This window comes from Aspergillus tubingensis (genome assembly GCF_013340325.1).
Source record: "Aspergillus tubingensis WU-2223L DNA, scaffold_1, whole genome shotgun sequence".
Taxonomy (NCBI): Eukaryota; Fungi; Ascomycota; class Eurotiomycetes; order Eurotiales; family Aspergillaceae; genus Aspergillus; species Aspergillus tubingensis.
This window is the reverse complement of record NW_023336275.1, coordinates 19106-34121: the sequence shown is the minus strand read 5'-3', so window position 1 is coordinate 34121 and position 15016 is coordinate 19106. Positions and strand designations below refer to the sequence as shown.

The 15016-nt window shown below is 48.8% G+C and overlaps 6 protein-coding genes across 6 annotated transcripts; 2 read left to right on the top strand and 4 right to left on the bottom strand.

Annotated features, from left to right (window-relative positions):
• Positions 1-216: 216 nt before the first annotated feature.
• On the bottom strand, positions 217-1832 carry AtWU_00012 (isocitrate dehydrogenase (NAD(+)) IDH1; the record flags this gene model as incomplete). Its single annotated transcript, XM_035495128.1, has 5 exons — positions 217-304; positions 375-1278; positions 1347-1421; positions 1497-1554; positions 1800-1832. 5 exons carry the CDS (start codon positions 1830-1832, stop codon positions 217-219), a joined length of 1158 nt encoding a protein of 385 aa, XP_035351021.1.
• Positions 1833-3150: 1318 nt separating this feature from the next.
• On the top strand, positions 3151-3477 carry AtWU_00011 (mating alpha-pheromone PpgA; the record flags this gene model as incomplete). The annotated part of the gene is made up of 1 exon (XM_035495127.1): positions 3151-3477. One exon carries the CDS (start codon positions 3151-3153, stop codon positions 3475-3477), a length of 327 nt encoding a protein of 108 aa, XP_035351020.1.
• Positions 3478-4316: 839 nt separating this feature from the next.
• On the bottom strand, positions 4317-5274 carry AtWU_00010 (18S rRNA (guanine(1575)-N(7))-methyltransferase; the record flags this gene model as incomplete). The annotated part of the gene is made up of 2 exons (XM_035495126.1): positions 4317-5120; positions 5176-5274. The coding sequence occupies 2 exons, from the start codon at positions 5272-5274 to the stop codon at positions 4317-4319; spliced, it is 903 nt and encodes a 300-aa protein (XP_035351019.1).
• Positions 5275-6348: 1074 nt separating this feature from the next.
• AtWU_00009 (proteasome core particle subunit alpha 7) lies at positions 6349-7495 on the top strand (the record flags this gene model as incomplete). Its single annotated transcript, XM_035495125.1, has 5 exons — positions 6349-6351; positions 6406-6471; positions 6533-6691; positions 6776-7102; positions 7157-7495. 5 exons carry the CDS (start codon positions 6349-6351, stop codon positions 7493-7495), a joined length of 894 nt encoding a protein of 297 aa, XP_035351018.1.
• A 270-nt stretch (positions 7496-7765) lies between these two features.
• AtWU_00008 (lumazine synthase RIB4) lies at positions 7766-8548 on the bottom strand (the record flags this gene model as incomplete). The annotated part of the gene is made up of 3 exons (XM_035495124.1): positions 7766-8183; positions 8269-8434; positions 8500-8548. The coding sequence occupies 3 exons, from the start codon at positions 8546-8548 to the stop codon at positions 7766-7768; spliced, it is 633 nt and encodes a 210-aa protein (XP_035351017.1).
• A 554-nt stretch (positions 8549-9102) lies between these two features.
• gfa1 (glutamine--fructose-6-phosphate transaminase (isomerizing) GFA1) lies at positions 9103-11522 on the bottom strand (the record flags this gene model as incomplete). The annotated part of the gene is made up of 6 exons (XM_035495123.1): positions 9103-9323; positions 9379-9540; positions 9593-10986; positions 11063-11294; positions 11387-11457; positions 11518-11522. The coding sequence occupies 6 exons, from the start codon at positions 11520-11522 to the stop codon at positions 9103-9105; spliced, it is 2085 nt and encodes a 694-aa protein (XP_035351016.1).
• Positions 11523-15016: the final 3494 nt, after the last annotated feature.

The following is a 15016-nucleotide window of genomic DNA, read 5'->3' as shown; positions in this document are numbered from 1 at the left end:
TTACGCGCCATAGCACACAATCATGTGTCCGACGCCGCGCGTCGTTGTGTCAGATGGAGTGAAAGGGGGTACAAATTATAGAGACAGTCAGAAAGGCCAGGCTTGGTCTACAGATAGAAATAAAAACATTTCACTGGCCTATACAAGCTCTCATCATCATAATTGTAGCAGGTACCACATGCAAGGTGGGAGGTCGGTTTTCAAGTGGGTAATAATTTACAGAGCAGCCTCCATCTTGTCCAGGACTGCCCTGGTGAACTCGTGGGTGGTAGCCTGTCCGCCCATGTCGCGGGTCCTCGTTTTACTAGGGAAATTACGCATTAGCGACAGCTCTGAACTAAGCTAAAAGGTTGAAATGAAAGTCTGAAACTCACCCCTCACCGATCACATCATAGACGGCCTTGGAGATGCGGTTGGCATGGTCGTCCAATCCCAGGTGGCGCAGAAGCATAGATCCAGAAAGGATCATAGCGCTAGGGTTCGCCTGGTCCTTGCCCTTGATGTCAAGACCAACGTGACGGCAGCCTGGCTCGAACACAGCAACGTCACGGCCCATGTTGCAACCAGGGACAACACCAGGTCCACCCACAAGGGCAGACCCAATGTTGGAGAGAATGCCACCGTACAGGTTGGGCATAACCATAACGTCGAACTGCTGGGGGCGAGAAACAGCCTGCATGGAGGCGTTGTCGACGATCATGTCGTTAACCTCCAAAGTCGGGTAGTTCTCGGCGACCTTGTGGAAGGTGCTGCGGAAAAGGCCATCCGCAAGCTTCATGATGTTGGCCTTGTGGATGCAGGTAACCTTCTTGCGGTTGTTGGCAAGAGCGAAACCAAAGGCGAACTTGGCAATGCGCTCGGATTTGGCGCGAGTGATAATCTTCAGGGACTCCACAACACCCTGCACGGACTGGTGTTCGAGACCAGAGTATTCACCTTCGGTGTTCTCACGGATAATGCAAAGATCAACATTCTCGTGACGGGTCTTGTAGCCGGGGATGTTCTTGATGAGGACGATCGAGGCGAAAATATCGAGCTCCTGACGGAGAGCAACGTTGAACGACTGGTGGCCGGAGCGCTCAACTGGGGTAAAGAGGATACCCTTCAGACCCAGCTTGTTACGGCGCAGAGAAGCAATGGACTCCTTGAAAAGCTCTTCCGAGTGCTTGTTACCGGTGTCAACACCGCTAACATCTACCTGCTCCCACTCGATGGGAACATTGTCGGCCTTGAAGATAGTCTTGACCGACTCAGCAACCTCGGCACCGATTCCGTCACCTTTATGAAAGCGAATCACCGAGGCATCAGCAAACTGATCAAGTTGAGGAAGAGGCGGGTGTAGGTACCTGGGATGAGAGTGACGGTGTATTTGCCGCCATACTTAGTGGGCTTGAAGATATCGGACTGGACGCTAGCAAAGGCTTGGGTTATAGAGTCAATAAACCATTATGTCTCTAGCAGGACGGTATTGCACGCGATTGAGAAGGTTGACGCACATCTTGCCGGGATGGAGGAACGGAAGGAAGTCGGCGCCGCAACGCGACGGAGCAAAGACTGCCAAGCATAACCGCGTTAGAGGGAATCGGAAACCACCAAAAACGTAGATCGTCAACGAAAAGGCAATTGAGCAAAGTATATGAGAGTTCGTATTCCAAGTGCGCCCAAGCGTTCCTCTCTAATTCAGCCGGGCGAAAGGATGTAGCGGACGGCGGTGGGAGAGAAGTAAGGGCAAGGATTCGAGCGAAGTCGGGTCGGACAAAGGAATTGATCGGTCAAAAAGCAAGGAACCATCCACTTACCTGCGCGGGTTGCGCCGTCCGCAGAGAGAACATTTTGATGGACAAAGGGGTCGAGAAAAACGGACAATAAGATTGAACGGACCGAAAAGGAGGAGGAGAGGAGAGGGGACCCAAAAACGTGCGGACGGGAGAGCAAAAAGAGAGAGAGGAGGGAGAGGGAGGAAAGACAAAGACGGAACCGGAGACGGCGAGAAAAGACCTAAAGCCAGCGATGCACGAGACACCGGAAAAAACGGCGGATCGTCTCGGCATCCACTCAAGAACATGTCGGACAACCAAAACTAACTTACTACTCACGCGGGCCGATCTTATCTCTCTATCACCGCCCCCGACCAGCATTTCGACTTAATGGTTCCAGTCCATTATACAGACGTACAAGGATCCTCTACCTTCTACTGTACATTCTCACAGGGGAGAACGGATGTACGACCACATGATCTTATTCTTGCTTTTCTCTGTTCATGTCAAGAGGGAAACGTCCCCAAGAAAGTACGTAATGATTAAGAAACAGCCAGCAACCACGGCTGACCCGCCACATGCCGGTCCTCGTCGAGGGTCTCAAAACATCCGATTTGCGGAAGTAGAGCGGGTGCTTTGTTCACAACAACCACCCCATGTTCATCAAGGTCAAAGTACTCAATAGCTTATTGATAGCTGAATCTGGTCATACTTTGCCTTATTGGCAGAACAAGGGAAACTTGATATTTTGACCACCTCATTAGGCCTGAGTGTTATTGACACCCAGTTTTGGAAAGCCTGCGATCTTACTGAATATGAGGTTGTAGAGAGCATCGTGGACGATGGATAAAGAAAGATCTCTGATTCGGACCCCTGGGTCTCTCTCTTTCCCCTTCCCACGCGACCTTACTATACAGTCTACTTCCTTTCTATTCCTTATTGAAGCCGGTAGCTAACACCAAGCGAATAGTCATATTCCAATATTCTGTCTCTATTGGTGGCAATGTCAATTGAATCTCTGGCTCATTTCTCTTGCCTTGCCATTCAATACATTGGGAATGTACCATGTATCTACTTTATTGACCGATGTGTTGCCTCTCCTGGTCAATTGGTGCTTTATTCAGGTGGATGTTGTTGCTCCCTAGTACCTTCTCTTTCCTAGCTCAGGCTCTGGACCCGCTTCAATAGCGATATGTTCCATTGATGCACAGCAAGGCAGAGGTGACCCAGGCTTTCTGCGTTCTACTAGTAACCTATATAAAGGCTCTGGTTCTTCGTGTTTGGCAGTCTTAAAGAAATACAAACTGTCAAGCCAAAGCTCAAACAGCATTCCCTCAAGTTCAAATTTATCTGACTTTCAGAAAATAAAAAACCCCCTCACATTCCTGCAAAGATGAAGCTCGTCTCTATTGTCCTTGCCGCTCTTGCTGCCACCACTGTGCAGGCTGCTGCCCTGCAGAGATGGTGTCACCTCCCTGGCCAGCCATGCAACATGATCAAGCGTGCGGCTGATGCTAGCGGAGAAGTCAAGCGCTCTGCCGATGCTTTGGCTGAAGCCATTGCAGACGCCTCTCCCGAGACCCTTCAGAGATGGTGTGTCCTGCCTGGTCAGCCTTGCAACAAGATCAAGCGGGCTGTCGAAGCCGGCAGCGAAGTCAAGCGCTCTGCCGATGCCTTTGCAGAGGCTATGGCAGATATCGACGAGTCTGACTTCCAGTAGGCTGGGCTACTGCCTCCAACGAGCCTATGCTTCTCTTTCTCACCCGTCGCCAGTCTTCCTAGGACTCAAGCAACCAGAGTCGGGTTTCGTTATCTTCTTCTTTTACATATCTTTTCAATTACGTTACTTTCGATCTACGTCATATTCTCTCCCAAAGCTGTTATACTGTGGCCTGGGGCGGTGCTTTGGCTTGAAATACCAAAAAAAAAAAAATCCAACATACTACATCCAGGCCGAATTGAAGACCAGCAAACCAAGTGCTGCGTACTGTCTAGTCACTCTTTCTCGCAATATATCTACCGCACCGACTTTCTTGGATGCTGGCAGCTACAACTACCTCTTTGAGTCCTTGCCCTCCGGTTCAGATCTTGAATGAATACCTATCATGGCCCTCGAATGGGTGTGGCGTTCAAACCTGGGGAGGAAGAAGGGAGGGATGGTGAACAAAAGGAGCTTGGGAGATAGAGGGAGCATAGTTTTGTCATGTCTACGAAGTTGTCTGTGGGCTCCCATGGTCATATATTGCTTATTACAAAATAGCACTACAAAAACCTCTTAACACGTTCTCTCTCCCTCTACAGCTTGTTTAGAGTTAGCAGACTTCTTCCGTAGTTCAAGTCGCTATAAGCACATGCATTCTTTGACGGTATTAGGTAGACCGTCTAGTAAATTCCTATCAATTCAGACGAGTGCCAGGGAAATATAAAGCGGTCCAAGCGTAACATTCCATGACATTCACCATGCCGGAAACTCGCAGGCTCGTCATTATGGTAACATTATCTGGGCAATGGCTACCACTACCTGGGAATGAACGCCATGGCCATCTTTGTACCCTCGATCTAACGAGGTTGCACTAGGCCACATTGGGGATGACGGTTCATCTCGTCGAATAGACCGTATTGGTACTCCACCGAACTTTGCTGTGTAGGTTCCCACCATCTTCGACAGTGAGCATAGTAAACAGGGTCACTTGAAAGCTTGTACGGTGATCCGGTTGTTGGTTCAGCCATGAGGTGTGTGGGCTGAGATGAAGGGAGTCCATGCCATTCCCGGGCTGTCGCCTCATACCCATTTATCATATATGGCTCAGCATACTGGTGTCCTTCATCCCCATTCTCGTTCCTATCAGGCACATCGCACATTTCACGATCACCACCTGTGGCTGCCCAATTCAGTGGTGTCGGGGCATGGCCAACAGTGCCGGCTACATTCGAGCTTTCCTGGTCCAGCGATTTAGTTCCGGTGACGTTGCTAGTTGCTGCATAGCTGTGCTCTGGGGAGATCTGCCACATCTGGATGAGGCGCGATTGTTGTTCTGGCATGGCATGTTCAAAAAGCTCCATTTGCTTGGCCGAAAGTGTTGAAGGGTCCACGTTGTGCTGTCGGAGTGTCTCGTTGACGGTAGCATTGGTGCCGCGGCGATGAACACCTTCGGAGGAACGAGTAGTACTCTGTTGAGCAACATGCGCAGAGTGATGGTAATGTTGTGTGATGCTATATACAATTGGGGATGAGGGAGCAGGACGCTGTACTCCCACGCTCTCTTCGGGTGACAACGGCGTCTCTAAGTTCATCCCCTTGTCGAAGAGTGCTGAGAGATCATTCTGTAATTTCGAATCGCTTTCAGAAGCGGACAATCCGCACTGCGTGGTTCTCTTGTCAGAGAGCTTATGATATCAAAAGGTCAAAAGTATCTACCTGGCTACAATAGGGGTTTTCGATGAAAGCAGCAAGTGCATTGGAGATATCTGTAACTTGCCCACAGCAGGGGCAGCTATGCAATATAGATGAAGACATATCGTCTATGTATCTTGGGAGTGCAAATGGATGGCAAATGATGCACGCTTGACCTTCTCCTTCTTGGTGTTCTCGAAATAAAAGGGCGGGCGGCAAAGTGGAGGGGAATTGAATATTGAAGCCCTAGACAGCTCCAGGTCCAGTTTAGGATACAACACTCTAGCTGAAGGGAAGCAAGCAGAAGTAAAGGATATATTTGCTCGGTAGGTAGGAAGATTAAATAGGAAACATCAAGCAATGTGGTGGGGAGGCGCTGGTCAAATGTAAACCGATACATGTCGATGCCCGAAACAGACACATGGTTGGGCATTTATAATGAAGGTCAGAAGGACCAGTACCTTATTCATGCAGCCTTACAAGATCTTGTTCACAGAACATAGAATATACCTACCAACCGAGTGAAAGTCGCGTGGCTGTTCACCCACCGGATGCTGGTTATGTACTGATGGAACCATCCATGTCATTCAGAAGATGGTCATTTTAAGGCCGACAGGGGAAAGCCGGCGGGGATGGAAACCAGTAGTGCATGCCAGCCCACATGCATAGAATTACATACGGTTATTTGCATACCGTATCCCCTCGAACATATAGTATTGATCAGGTGACAAAACTTTACAAGCGTTGATATCTTAAGCCCAATCAAATGTGGCGCACAATCTGTGCAATAAGTAGCTTGCCTTTTCGAGTAGAAGTAAGTAGTATGCTATATTATAAGATGTATAAAGATGATGCAACGAGACTTATTATCCCTTATCGCAACCCGGCGGAGTGGGGCCAGCAAAGCTGCAGGGATCGCATCACATGACAGCGTCGGGCTTGGTAAAAGCGGCAAGACACTAGCCTATACCAGGAAGGGGATGATGTACTCAGCTGTTCGTGCTTAGGCAGGCATTGCTAACTACGCGTACCTTAGCTACCTACCTTACCCGAGTGATCACATTGCTAACTGCCCCGTTGCCTGTGCTCAAGCTTTCAAGTGTCTTCAGTAACTCAACACCTTGGCCTTATCAACATTCTCATATCTTCTAATTCTACTCCATCCCTTGAATCTGTGTTAAACAACCCTCTCCAGCCATGGTTCGTTCCTCAACTCCCAAGTCGACGTTCCTCCATGACTGATTATCTCTCTAGACTTCCATTGGCACTGGGTACGATCTCTCCAACTCAGTCTTCTCCCCAGATGGTCGCAACTTCCAGGTATCCATTCGCCTTCCTCCACCTTCATAGCCAAAGCGGCTCTGTTGACTATTCAAAATAGGTAGAATATGCCGTTAAAGCGGTAGAGAATGGAGGGACAGCCATTGGTATCAGGTGCAAAGATGGTGTCGTGCTCGCAGTGGAGAAAATCATTACCAGCAAGCTTCTGAAGCCTGGCGCCAATAAGAGAATAGCTACGGTTGATCGTCACGTTGGCATTGTAAGGATCCAAGCTGAGTCCAGAAACAGTGGGCGTCTACGCTGATTAGGAGTCTGTCGCGCTAATACGTTGCCTCCATGGCAGGTTTCCGCCGGTCTGGTGCCGGACGGGCGACATTTCGTTTCTCGGGCTCGTGATGAGGCTTCATCATGGAGAAGTGTTTACAAAGGGCCAATTCCAACTTCTGCGCTATCCAACCGCCTTGGGAGCTACGTGCAAGCTTACACACTCTACTCTAGTGTCAGGCCTTTCGGCGTGACTGCTATTGTCGGAGGCTGGGACTCCGAAGCCGAGCTTGCTGTCGACGGTCAGGTCGGAAGTGGGCCCAAGTCGGGTTCTGGCGGTAAAGTCGAGGGCGCTAGAACTGGAGGTCCAGGTCTATATATGATTGAGCCAAGCGGCCTATACTGGGTATACTCCTGTAATTCACAATGGTGCTTTTAGACGATGCTAACGCTATCGAAGGGTTATTATGGCGCCGCCACCGGGAAAGGGAGACAAGCAGCCAAGGCTGAGCTTGAGAAACTCGACCTGAGCTCCGGCACACTGAGCCTTCTCGATGGAGTGAAGGAAGCGGCTCGGATTATCTATGTCGCCCATGAAGACAGTAAAGACAAGGACTTCGAACTGGAAATGACCTGGATTAGTTCATTAGACGGTCCGACGAAGGGAAGGCACGAGGAGGTACCGAAAGAACTCCGTGAGGAGGCAGAGCGGGCAGCAAAGAGAGCTCTGGAGGGAGAGGACGAGGAAGAAGACGCAACAAAGGGTGATTCAAACGAGAGCGAGCGGATGGAGGAGTGAACTTTACAGTCTGAACCCTACACCTAAGACTCTGTCAAAGAATTATTCATCTCGTTACTTTACCCCTATTCATGTGGACCTCATATCCTGATGCACGGTAAACGAATGTATGCTATATGGCAATTGTGCCTTAAGACCGCCAATCAAGGTTTCTGATCTTCGATGTATACAATTGATGATTTCTCTTTTGTAGAGGATGATTGATTACCCTAAATCAACGGCAGAATAATTCAAAACGAAACAAGAGATCGTTGCCTTGCCCAAGGTCCACTAAACAATTTTACCCTCAGCCCAGTCTCTTTTCTTTGCTCCAAGTTCCACTGCAGCATTACCCCAGTCCTCTCCATGATTGTGCATTCCCTTTGTGCCCAAGCCGGCTCTTTCCAAGCCTTGCTCTTCAGTCAAGACAGTAAGCACGCCAAAGATGACCGGCAGTCCCGTATCAAGCTGCACACGCATCAATCCATGAGTGACGGCATCCGCGATATATTCAAAATGCATAGTCTCTCCTTTAATCAGCACTCCAACGGCAATGATGGCATCGAAAGGTCTAGGTGCATCGGACGATGGCGACTGCGGAGACGCCTTAGTGAGGTCCGCTGTAGAGGAAGACAGCAAATCGGTGGCACTGATGCCTTGCGCCGAGGCTGAGCCTTTGGCAGCTTCAATCTGCGAAGCCGCATACAACCTGACAGCGTACATAGTCAGCACCAGTCTCCGAGCTCACTAATAAAATCCCCGAGAAAGGAGAGGCTTGATGGCAATGGGCATACTTCTGCACGGCAAAGGGCAACTCATAACTGCCTGGAACAGTGTGGACCGTTATGTTATTCTCAGCAACTCCAGCTGCAAGGAGGCTCCGCTTGGCCCCATCCACGAGAGGACCAATTATGCCCATATTCCACCTCGCATGGACGATGGCGATTCGTAGCCCAGTTCCTAAGTAAACCAAATTTTAGCAGACGGATCATTAGTCGTACGATCAACCTGAAAGACGTCATTACCATCATAGGTCTGCGCAGCGCCCGGGCCTTTCAGAGACAGAGAAGTCATCGCGTTCGAATTCTTGTATAGGATTCCCAAATATAGGGTCTCGATGGGCTATTGTCGTCGAATTGAAGGAAGGTGCTGTTCGAGGAAACTGATGAGACAGACAAACAATGTGCAACATATATGTGCGAGTTCCCACGCAAAGTGGGGGATCGGAAGTGTACCCCGCTGGGTCAAGGGGTAATGATCCCTTGAGCTAGATATCTCGTTAGCAATATTTACTGATGTAATAAAACATCCCTCAGATCCCCCACTCTCAACCCACGTAATTTCAGGTTACTTTACTGCCTTCGGCTTGATATGTACAAGTCTAGCTCACTACTAGACACACTACTGGCTGCTACAGTTGCCATGCGACGAGCTGGCCGGACAACACCTCAAATGGACGGATACAACGGAAGCAGAAACCAAACGGAAACGGCAACTAAGAGAGATATGGGCAAAAACTACCAATACTGCAAAGTTTACATGTTACCATCATTAATTTAGAAACCCTATGCATTAATTGAAAGTTCCCACTCTCGTGCCCACAATCTATCGTTTTTCTTCATCGCCCTCTATTCAACAGTAACCGACTTAGCGAGGTTACGGGGGAAATCGACGTTGAGACCCTCTCCCACTGCAAGCCAGTACGAGATAAGCTGCAATGGGATAACGTTCAAAAGTCCTTGAAGGCAATCGACCGTCTTCGGGACCTCAATCTTTTCTGTTTGAGCGGCAGAGAACTCTGGGTCATCATAGTTGCAGATCACGATAGGACGGCCTCCTCGTGCAATGACTGTTGGATGGTTAGAGAATAAAGCTTTGCGAATGTGAGCGGAGGATTGACTAACCTTGCTGATAAGCATTCAGTGACTTCGAGAAAATATTATCCCTCGTAAGGATCATGATGATGGGCAGGTTCTCATCCACAAGGGCAAGAACGCCGTGTTTCAGTTCGCCTGACATAACAGCCTCACAGTGGAGGTAGGAGATCTCCTTGATCTTAAGCGCACCTATTAAATCATGTTAATGAGGAGTGATGACAAGAAAGATCGACCTGCTAACCTTCGAGGGCCGTGGGGAACTGGCCACCTCTGCCCAGCAGCAGCAAGCTCTTCTGATCCTTGAAGAACTTTGCGCACATTTGCTTGATGGGCTCATTGAGCTTCAGGATCTCTCTGAATTGCTCTGATACCTTGGCCAAACCCTCCATGATCTCCTCGCGTCTCTTCTGCTTGGAAGCCCGATCCTCGCTAAGCGAGAGTGCAAACATAACCATGGCCACGAACTGCGACGTGTATGCCTTCGTAGAAGCGACACCAATCTCAGGCCCAGCATTGATGTGCACACCGCAGTGAGTCAGGAGGGAGATGGAGGAGCCGACAACGTTAACAATACCAACAGTCAAGGCACCACGCTCGAGACAATAGCGCAAGGCCATCAGGGAATCGGCTGTCTCTCCCGACTGGGAAACGAAAACACATGTGTCGTCACGGAAGACAGGTGCCTGTCTGTCCAGGAAGTCCGAGGCAAGTTCAACCGAGATAGGTATCTCAGTAAGCTCCTCGAAAACACCACGCACAGCCATGCATGAGTGGTAGCTGGTTCCACAAGCCACAAAGATAATTCTTCTGCACCGACGGATGGTAGAAATATACTGCCGGAGACCGCCCAGTGTGACTTGCTTGTTTGCGACATCCAGTCGACCGCGCATGGTGTTGACCACGGATTCGGGCTGCTCAAAGATCTCCTTCTGCATAAAGTGATCAAAGTTACCCTTCATAATTTCCTGTAGCTCAAGTTCAATGGTCTGAATGGCGCGGACGTTCGACGTGCCATCATCCTTGGTCAAACGGTGGATGTTCAGCTGGCCCTCATGGATATGAGCAATGTCATCGTCTTCAAGGTAAAGGACCTTCTTGGTATGCTCAACGATCGCCGATGGGTCTGATGACAAGAAGAATTCGGCTGGCTGAGGAACGCCGTCATCGGAAAGGAAAGCGCGGGACTGAGACCGGTGCAGGAGTGACTTGTCAGGAGGTGCAAGCAGTCCAGTAGCAGACTTCTTGATGGCAACGTTTTGAGAAGCCTGCTCTGCTGGAAGGGGGCCATCCTCGGAGTATTCCACATCAACAAAGTCTACCTTCATCTTCCTCGAAGTTCGCACACCGATAACAAGCGGGGAACCTTTACGGGCCGCAATAACTTCATGAGGATAGTGCACAGACTTGATGAGGAGACCGAAAGCGCCTTCGAGTTCTTTGACAACAGCCTTGGCCAATACCGTGAAGTCAATGTCTGGCTGCTGATCATAAAGATACTTCGTAAGCTTGGCAATGCATTCAGTGTCTGTTTCGGTCTCGAAGCGGAATCCCTTGCTCTCCAGCAAGGCCTTCAATTCTTTGTAGTTGGTAATGATACCATTGTGAACAACAGCAAACTCCCAGTTGGCGTCAGATCTGGATTATGGCCATATGTTAGTCTCATGTTTCCTTAGCCTAAGCCAATCGGCGGGCATAATTTCAGTTAACCAACCTGTGAGGGTGACAGTTCCGGCGAGACGGAGTACCATGAGTGGCCCAGCGTGTGTGAGCAATACCGGCATGGGACTCAAAGGTCTTGGTGAAATCGGGCTTGGACTCTTCAATGAGTTCCTTCAACTTAGCGACCTTGCCAACTTCCTTGAAGGCACAGACTTCCTTCTTCTTGTCGCCATCGACTGCGAGACCGGCTGAATCATAACCGCGGTATTCGAGTCTCGAAAGACCTACGCAATGTCAGAATACAAGATATATTGGGAGAAGTTCGGGGAGCGATTTGGAACATGACGGAGGCTAGCACGACGGGGAGGGGACCAACCGTTAAGTATAGTATCAAGAATGAACCTGCGGTCTCTTTCGACAAGGTAGTTGATGTAGCCGAAAATGCCACTTGAGAGTTTGTATTAGACATCAGAATATACGAGGATTGAGCTCTGGAGCCAGACATACCACATGTTTGGTTATTTTTATCGTGATTACTCGGAGACGTGAGGGAGAGTATGGGGCCGTTTGACGCTCCAAGAAGACGACACTATGTCTAGATATCGAGAAGTTCACCTAAGGAGGTCCATGTTAATCAAGACACCAACAACGAACATTGCGTTCGGAAATGAATTCGACTTACTGCTTATGAGAAGGGGTGATGAACAGGGGTGTAAGTATGAAGGTGGGTTGAGAGAAGGAGGAATCAGGAGGAAAAGACACGGAGAGGTTGAGGAGGTGGTTCACTGGGATCAACAAACAATTGGGAGGGTAGAAAGGAGGGGGAGCTGTTATGTTTTATGTGGTGAGATCGACCCACCTTGGCACACACAGACCAGGGAAGCTGCTATAGGCACTCTCAGCCATTCATCAAATGAGGTAGCAGCCAATAAGCCCACCCTGCGCCTCACACAATCGACTGGTATGTTTCACCCGTGACCTGAGTCAGGCCAGGACCATCCGCATCCAAGGTAGCGATAGAGTATTATTGTACTAGCTTGTACGAATTGCTCAGTAGATACCGAAGTACGATACTCACCCCCACCTGCATGGCCAGAATAACGCTCCACTTTTAACTATTATTAGTCAAGTTAGGCAAATTCTTTCCCTGACGCCATGGATCTGGTTCGAATGCTGAGACGGAGTATATGATCTAGGGAACTTCTAAACATAGGTTTCTAATAATAAATTCAGCGCTAGGTAATAAATATACTATCACTTCTCCCTCCCTCCCGATGGTCGTGGTGATCTGCTTGAGAAATAGGTATGTACTCCTACAATTGGAAAATGCAACACATCAAGTAATAAGCAGCAGGTGAAATCAGGTGCAGCACTCATGTCGGTAGTACGTAGTTATGTATGTTATGTATGTACATGTCCTGGGGACAAAGAACCTGGCAGGTAGAGACCCTAGATCGTGAGGGAGCCCCTCTTTGTTCTTCATGAGTCGTATCCCACAGTAGATTTTGCCTCTGGTGTAAACTTGCCCATGGAAACCGAGATAATTGAGTGGGAAAAGGGGGAGGGGTAATTGTCGCGATGTGTTTTAAAAGGGGCCACCGTGCGTATCCCCTGGGTACTTCATCGGACCCATGGGGAACTGAACCAAAAACTCGAGGCTCCCCTTTCCTAAGCCGATTACTAAATAGTAGCGATTCACCAAACAAGATCCCAAACCACATACTTCCGGAGCCGCCAAGCTCTCTTGTCTACGTAGGTTGGTCATTTCAATATCTTTCTAATATGGCATGGATGGTATACAAAGTAAAGCCCATGCTGGGGTTTATTTATTATATTTGTGACAGTCCATTCATTCAACGGGACCTGGAATACGAGTCTCCCGTACCAGAATTGGTTTTTAGCTGATACTAAAAACACTTTCGCAGATGCAGAATGCCTACTTACCGAGCATGCGGGCACACCGCCGACTGGGTGGCAAAGACAAAGAAGTGGCCTACGTGCAATACTCCATATATCTTTCATGATTCGTATCCGGATTCCAGGAAGTAAGGAGTAGATACACGGGCTACGTTACTGTATAAGTAGTCAAAGCTTAAGGTTTATTATGCCTCTTTCTGTTGTCGCACGGTATAAGACTCTGCATACCCGACAACATTCATAGGTTTCTCAGCGTATCTGTGGTTTTACATATGGAGTACCGCACACATCGTCGCCAATAGTCAGCTTTGCTGTGCGATGGATCCCGATACGGAGTAGAAGCCCCACAGCTCAAGGCTGTAGGGTTTTTTAGCTCTCATAGGCCTCGGAGGCTGATGCTTTTAACTTCTTACTGGTAATTTGCATGTGTACGGTTTGTTTTTCCTCTCCGCGGTTCTCGCATTACTTGAATCGGGGCATAGATATCTGCCCCATCCAAAAGCAAGTATGTACGATACGTAGCTTGGGAATTTTATTGCATAATCATATTCATACATGACGTGGGATCGCCCTTGTTGTAAGCATGGAAATGGATGATACTCAACACAGGCAGACAATAGTTTGCTCCTATGTTAAGTGTTTAATTTTTGCCCGTGAACGACTGTAAGTGTCTTGTCACTGCCGAAGGGAAGGTAACAGGCTTATATATCTCCAAGCACACTATTATCGGTTTGACCACTTATCCTACCCCCTCCTAGTAGCCTGGTCAGGTCAGGAGGCTATTGAAAGTCGATGAAGTGACACTCTGTGTGATACTTTAAAGCCCAAGCCCACTAGCCTGCAAGGATGACAGTCCAACTTTGCCGTCTCATCAGTATATTCAAGCTGCTACTAATCGGAAGGGTTCCGGTTTTGCAAGAAGATTGGACGTGAAGCTCAGGCCCGAGTCCTATTAACTACTACCACCGCTCCTTCTTCAATCTTCACCACATATGAGTTAATGCATATAGCATTATTCATACAAATTGGATGTTTTCCATACTATCCGGTCTCTCCAGAGGTTGCTAAACAAGTACAAGTATCTTGGAAAGACGCCCATGATTGCATTGCAGCAAAAGAGTACCATGACTGCGAACAGTCATGTTAATCAATCTTAAACGCCAGGTCTTTCTTTTTTCTGGAGTGCCATGCAGAGCCCTGGCATCGAGATGCACTGCTGACTATGCATGAATTTGTTTGCTTCGTTAGGTCAAAATCTGCATCCTTCCCGCCCGTTGGGTTGTCGTTGTCGATGTCGTTCGCAACATGAAGTCAGGTTACCACAGCACGTAACACTCATCATACGCTAGATGATCAAAGGATAATATCGGCTCAGGACTAGCGTAGGAGTTGACAATTCCACATAACGTTTGACGAAGTCCTGGCTAGGGAACCTCCAGGGTAGTAGACAGGAGTAGTTAATGGTCCCTAGGTGACAAAGTATGGTGGATGGATTTTCTACCTATCGCTCCGTACTCCGCACCCCTACTGTACGTGTTAAGAGCAGAAACGGCAAGAAAAGATAGTCTACGTCGAGCCGCGGGAGTCGCCTATAACTTCGCAGACGTTATGGCAATGTGCAGTACTTCTCTGCCCCTTCGTTTTGCGCCTTTCCAGTTCGTGCGTTACGTCTTCTTCCCTAGCCGACAGCCCGTGTTTGTTGAGCCATCCATCGTAATCGCACATGGATTGTTACGCTCCCCGCCACCTTGCAAGCCGATTCCTGCCATGAATCGCTCTCTCCGCGCGCTTTTCCAGTCGCGTTGGTAGGGGCTCACCAGAACGGGGAAAATCAGATTGTTTAGTACCTTAATCAGTACAGCCTCTCTCTGCTTTCTTTCCCTACCTTCCTCCTTCGATTTTACCTTCTTTAATTTTACTTTTTTCTACCCCAGGAGTTGTAAACCCACCCCTTCTGTTACCCTCCTTTCCTTTAATTCCGCCCGAGCCTGCTTCTCTCAATTCTACCCGCTCTCTCCAGACTTTATTGATTTACTTTTCTCGCGTTACCGCCTTGTGCCCAGGATATTTCCTGCCAATAAATCCGTGC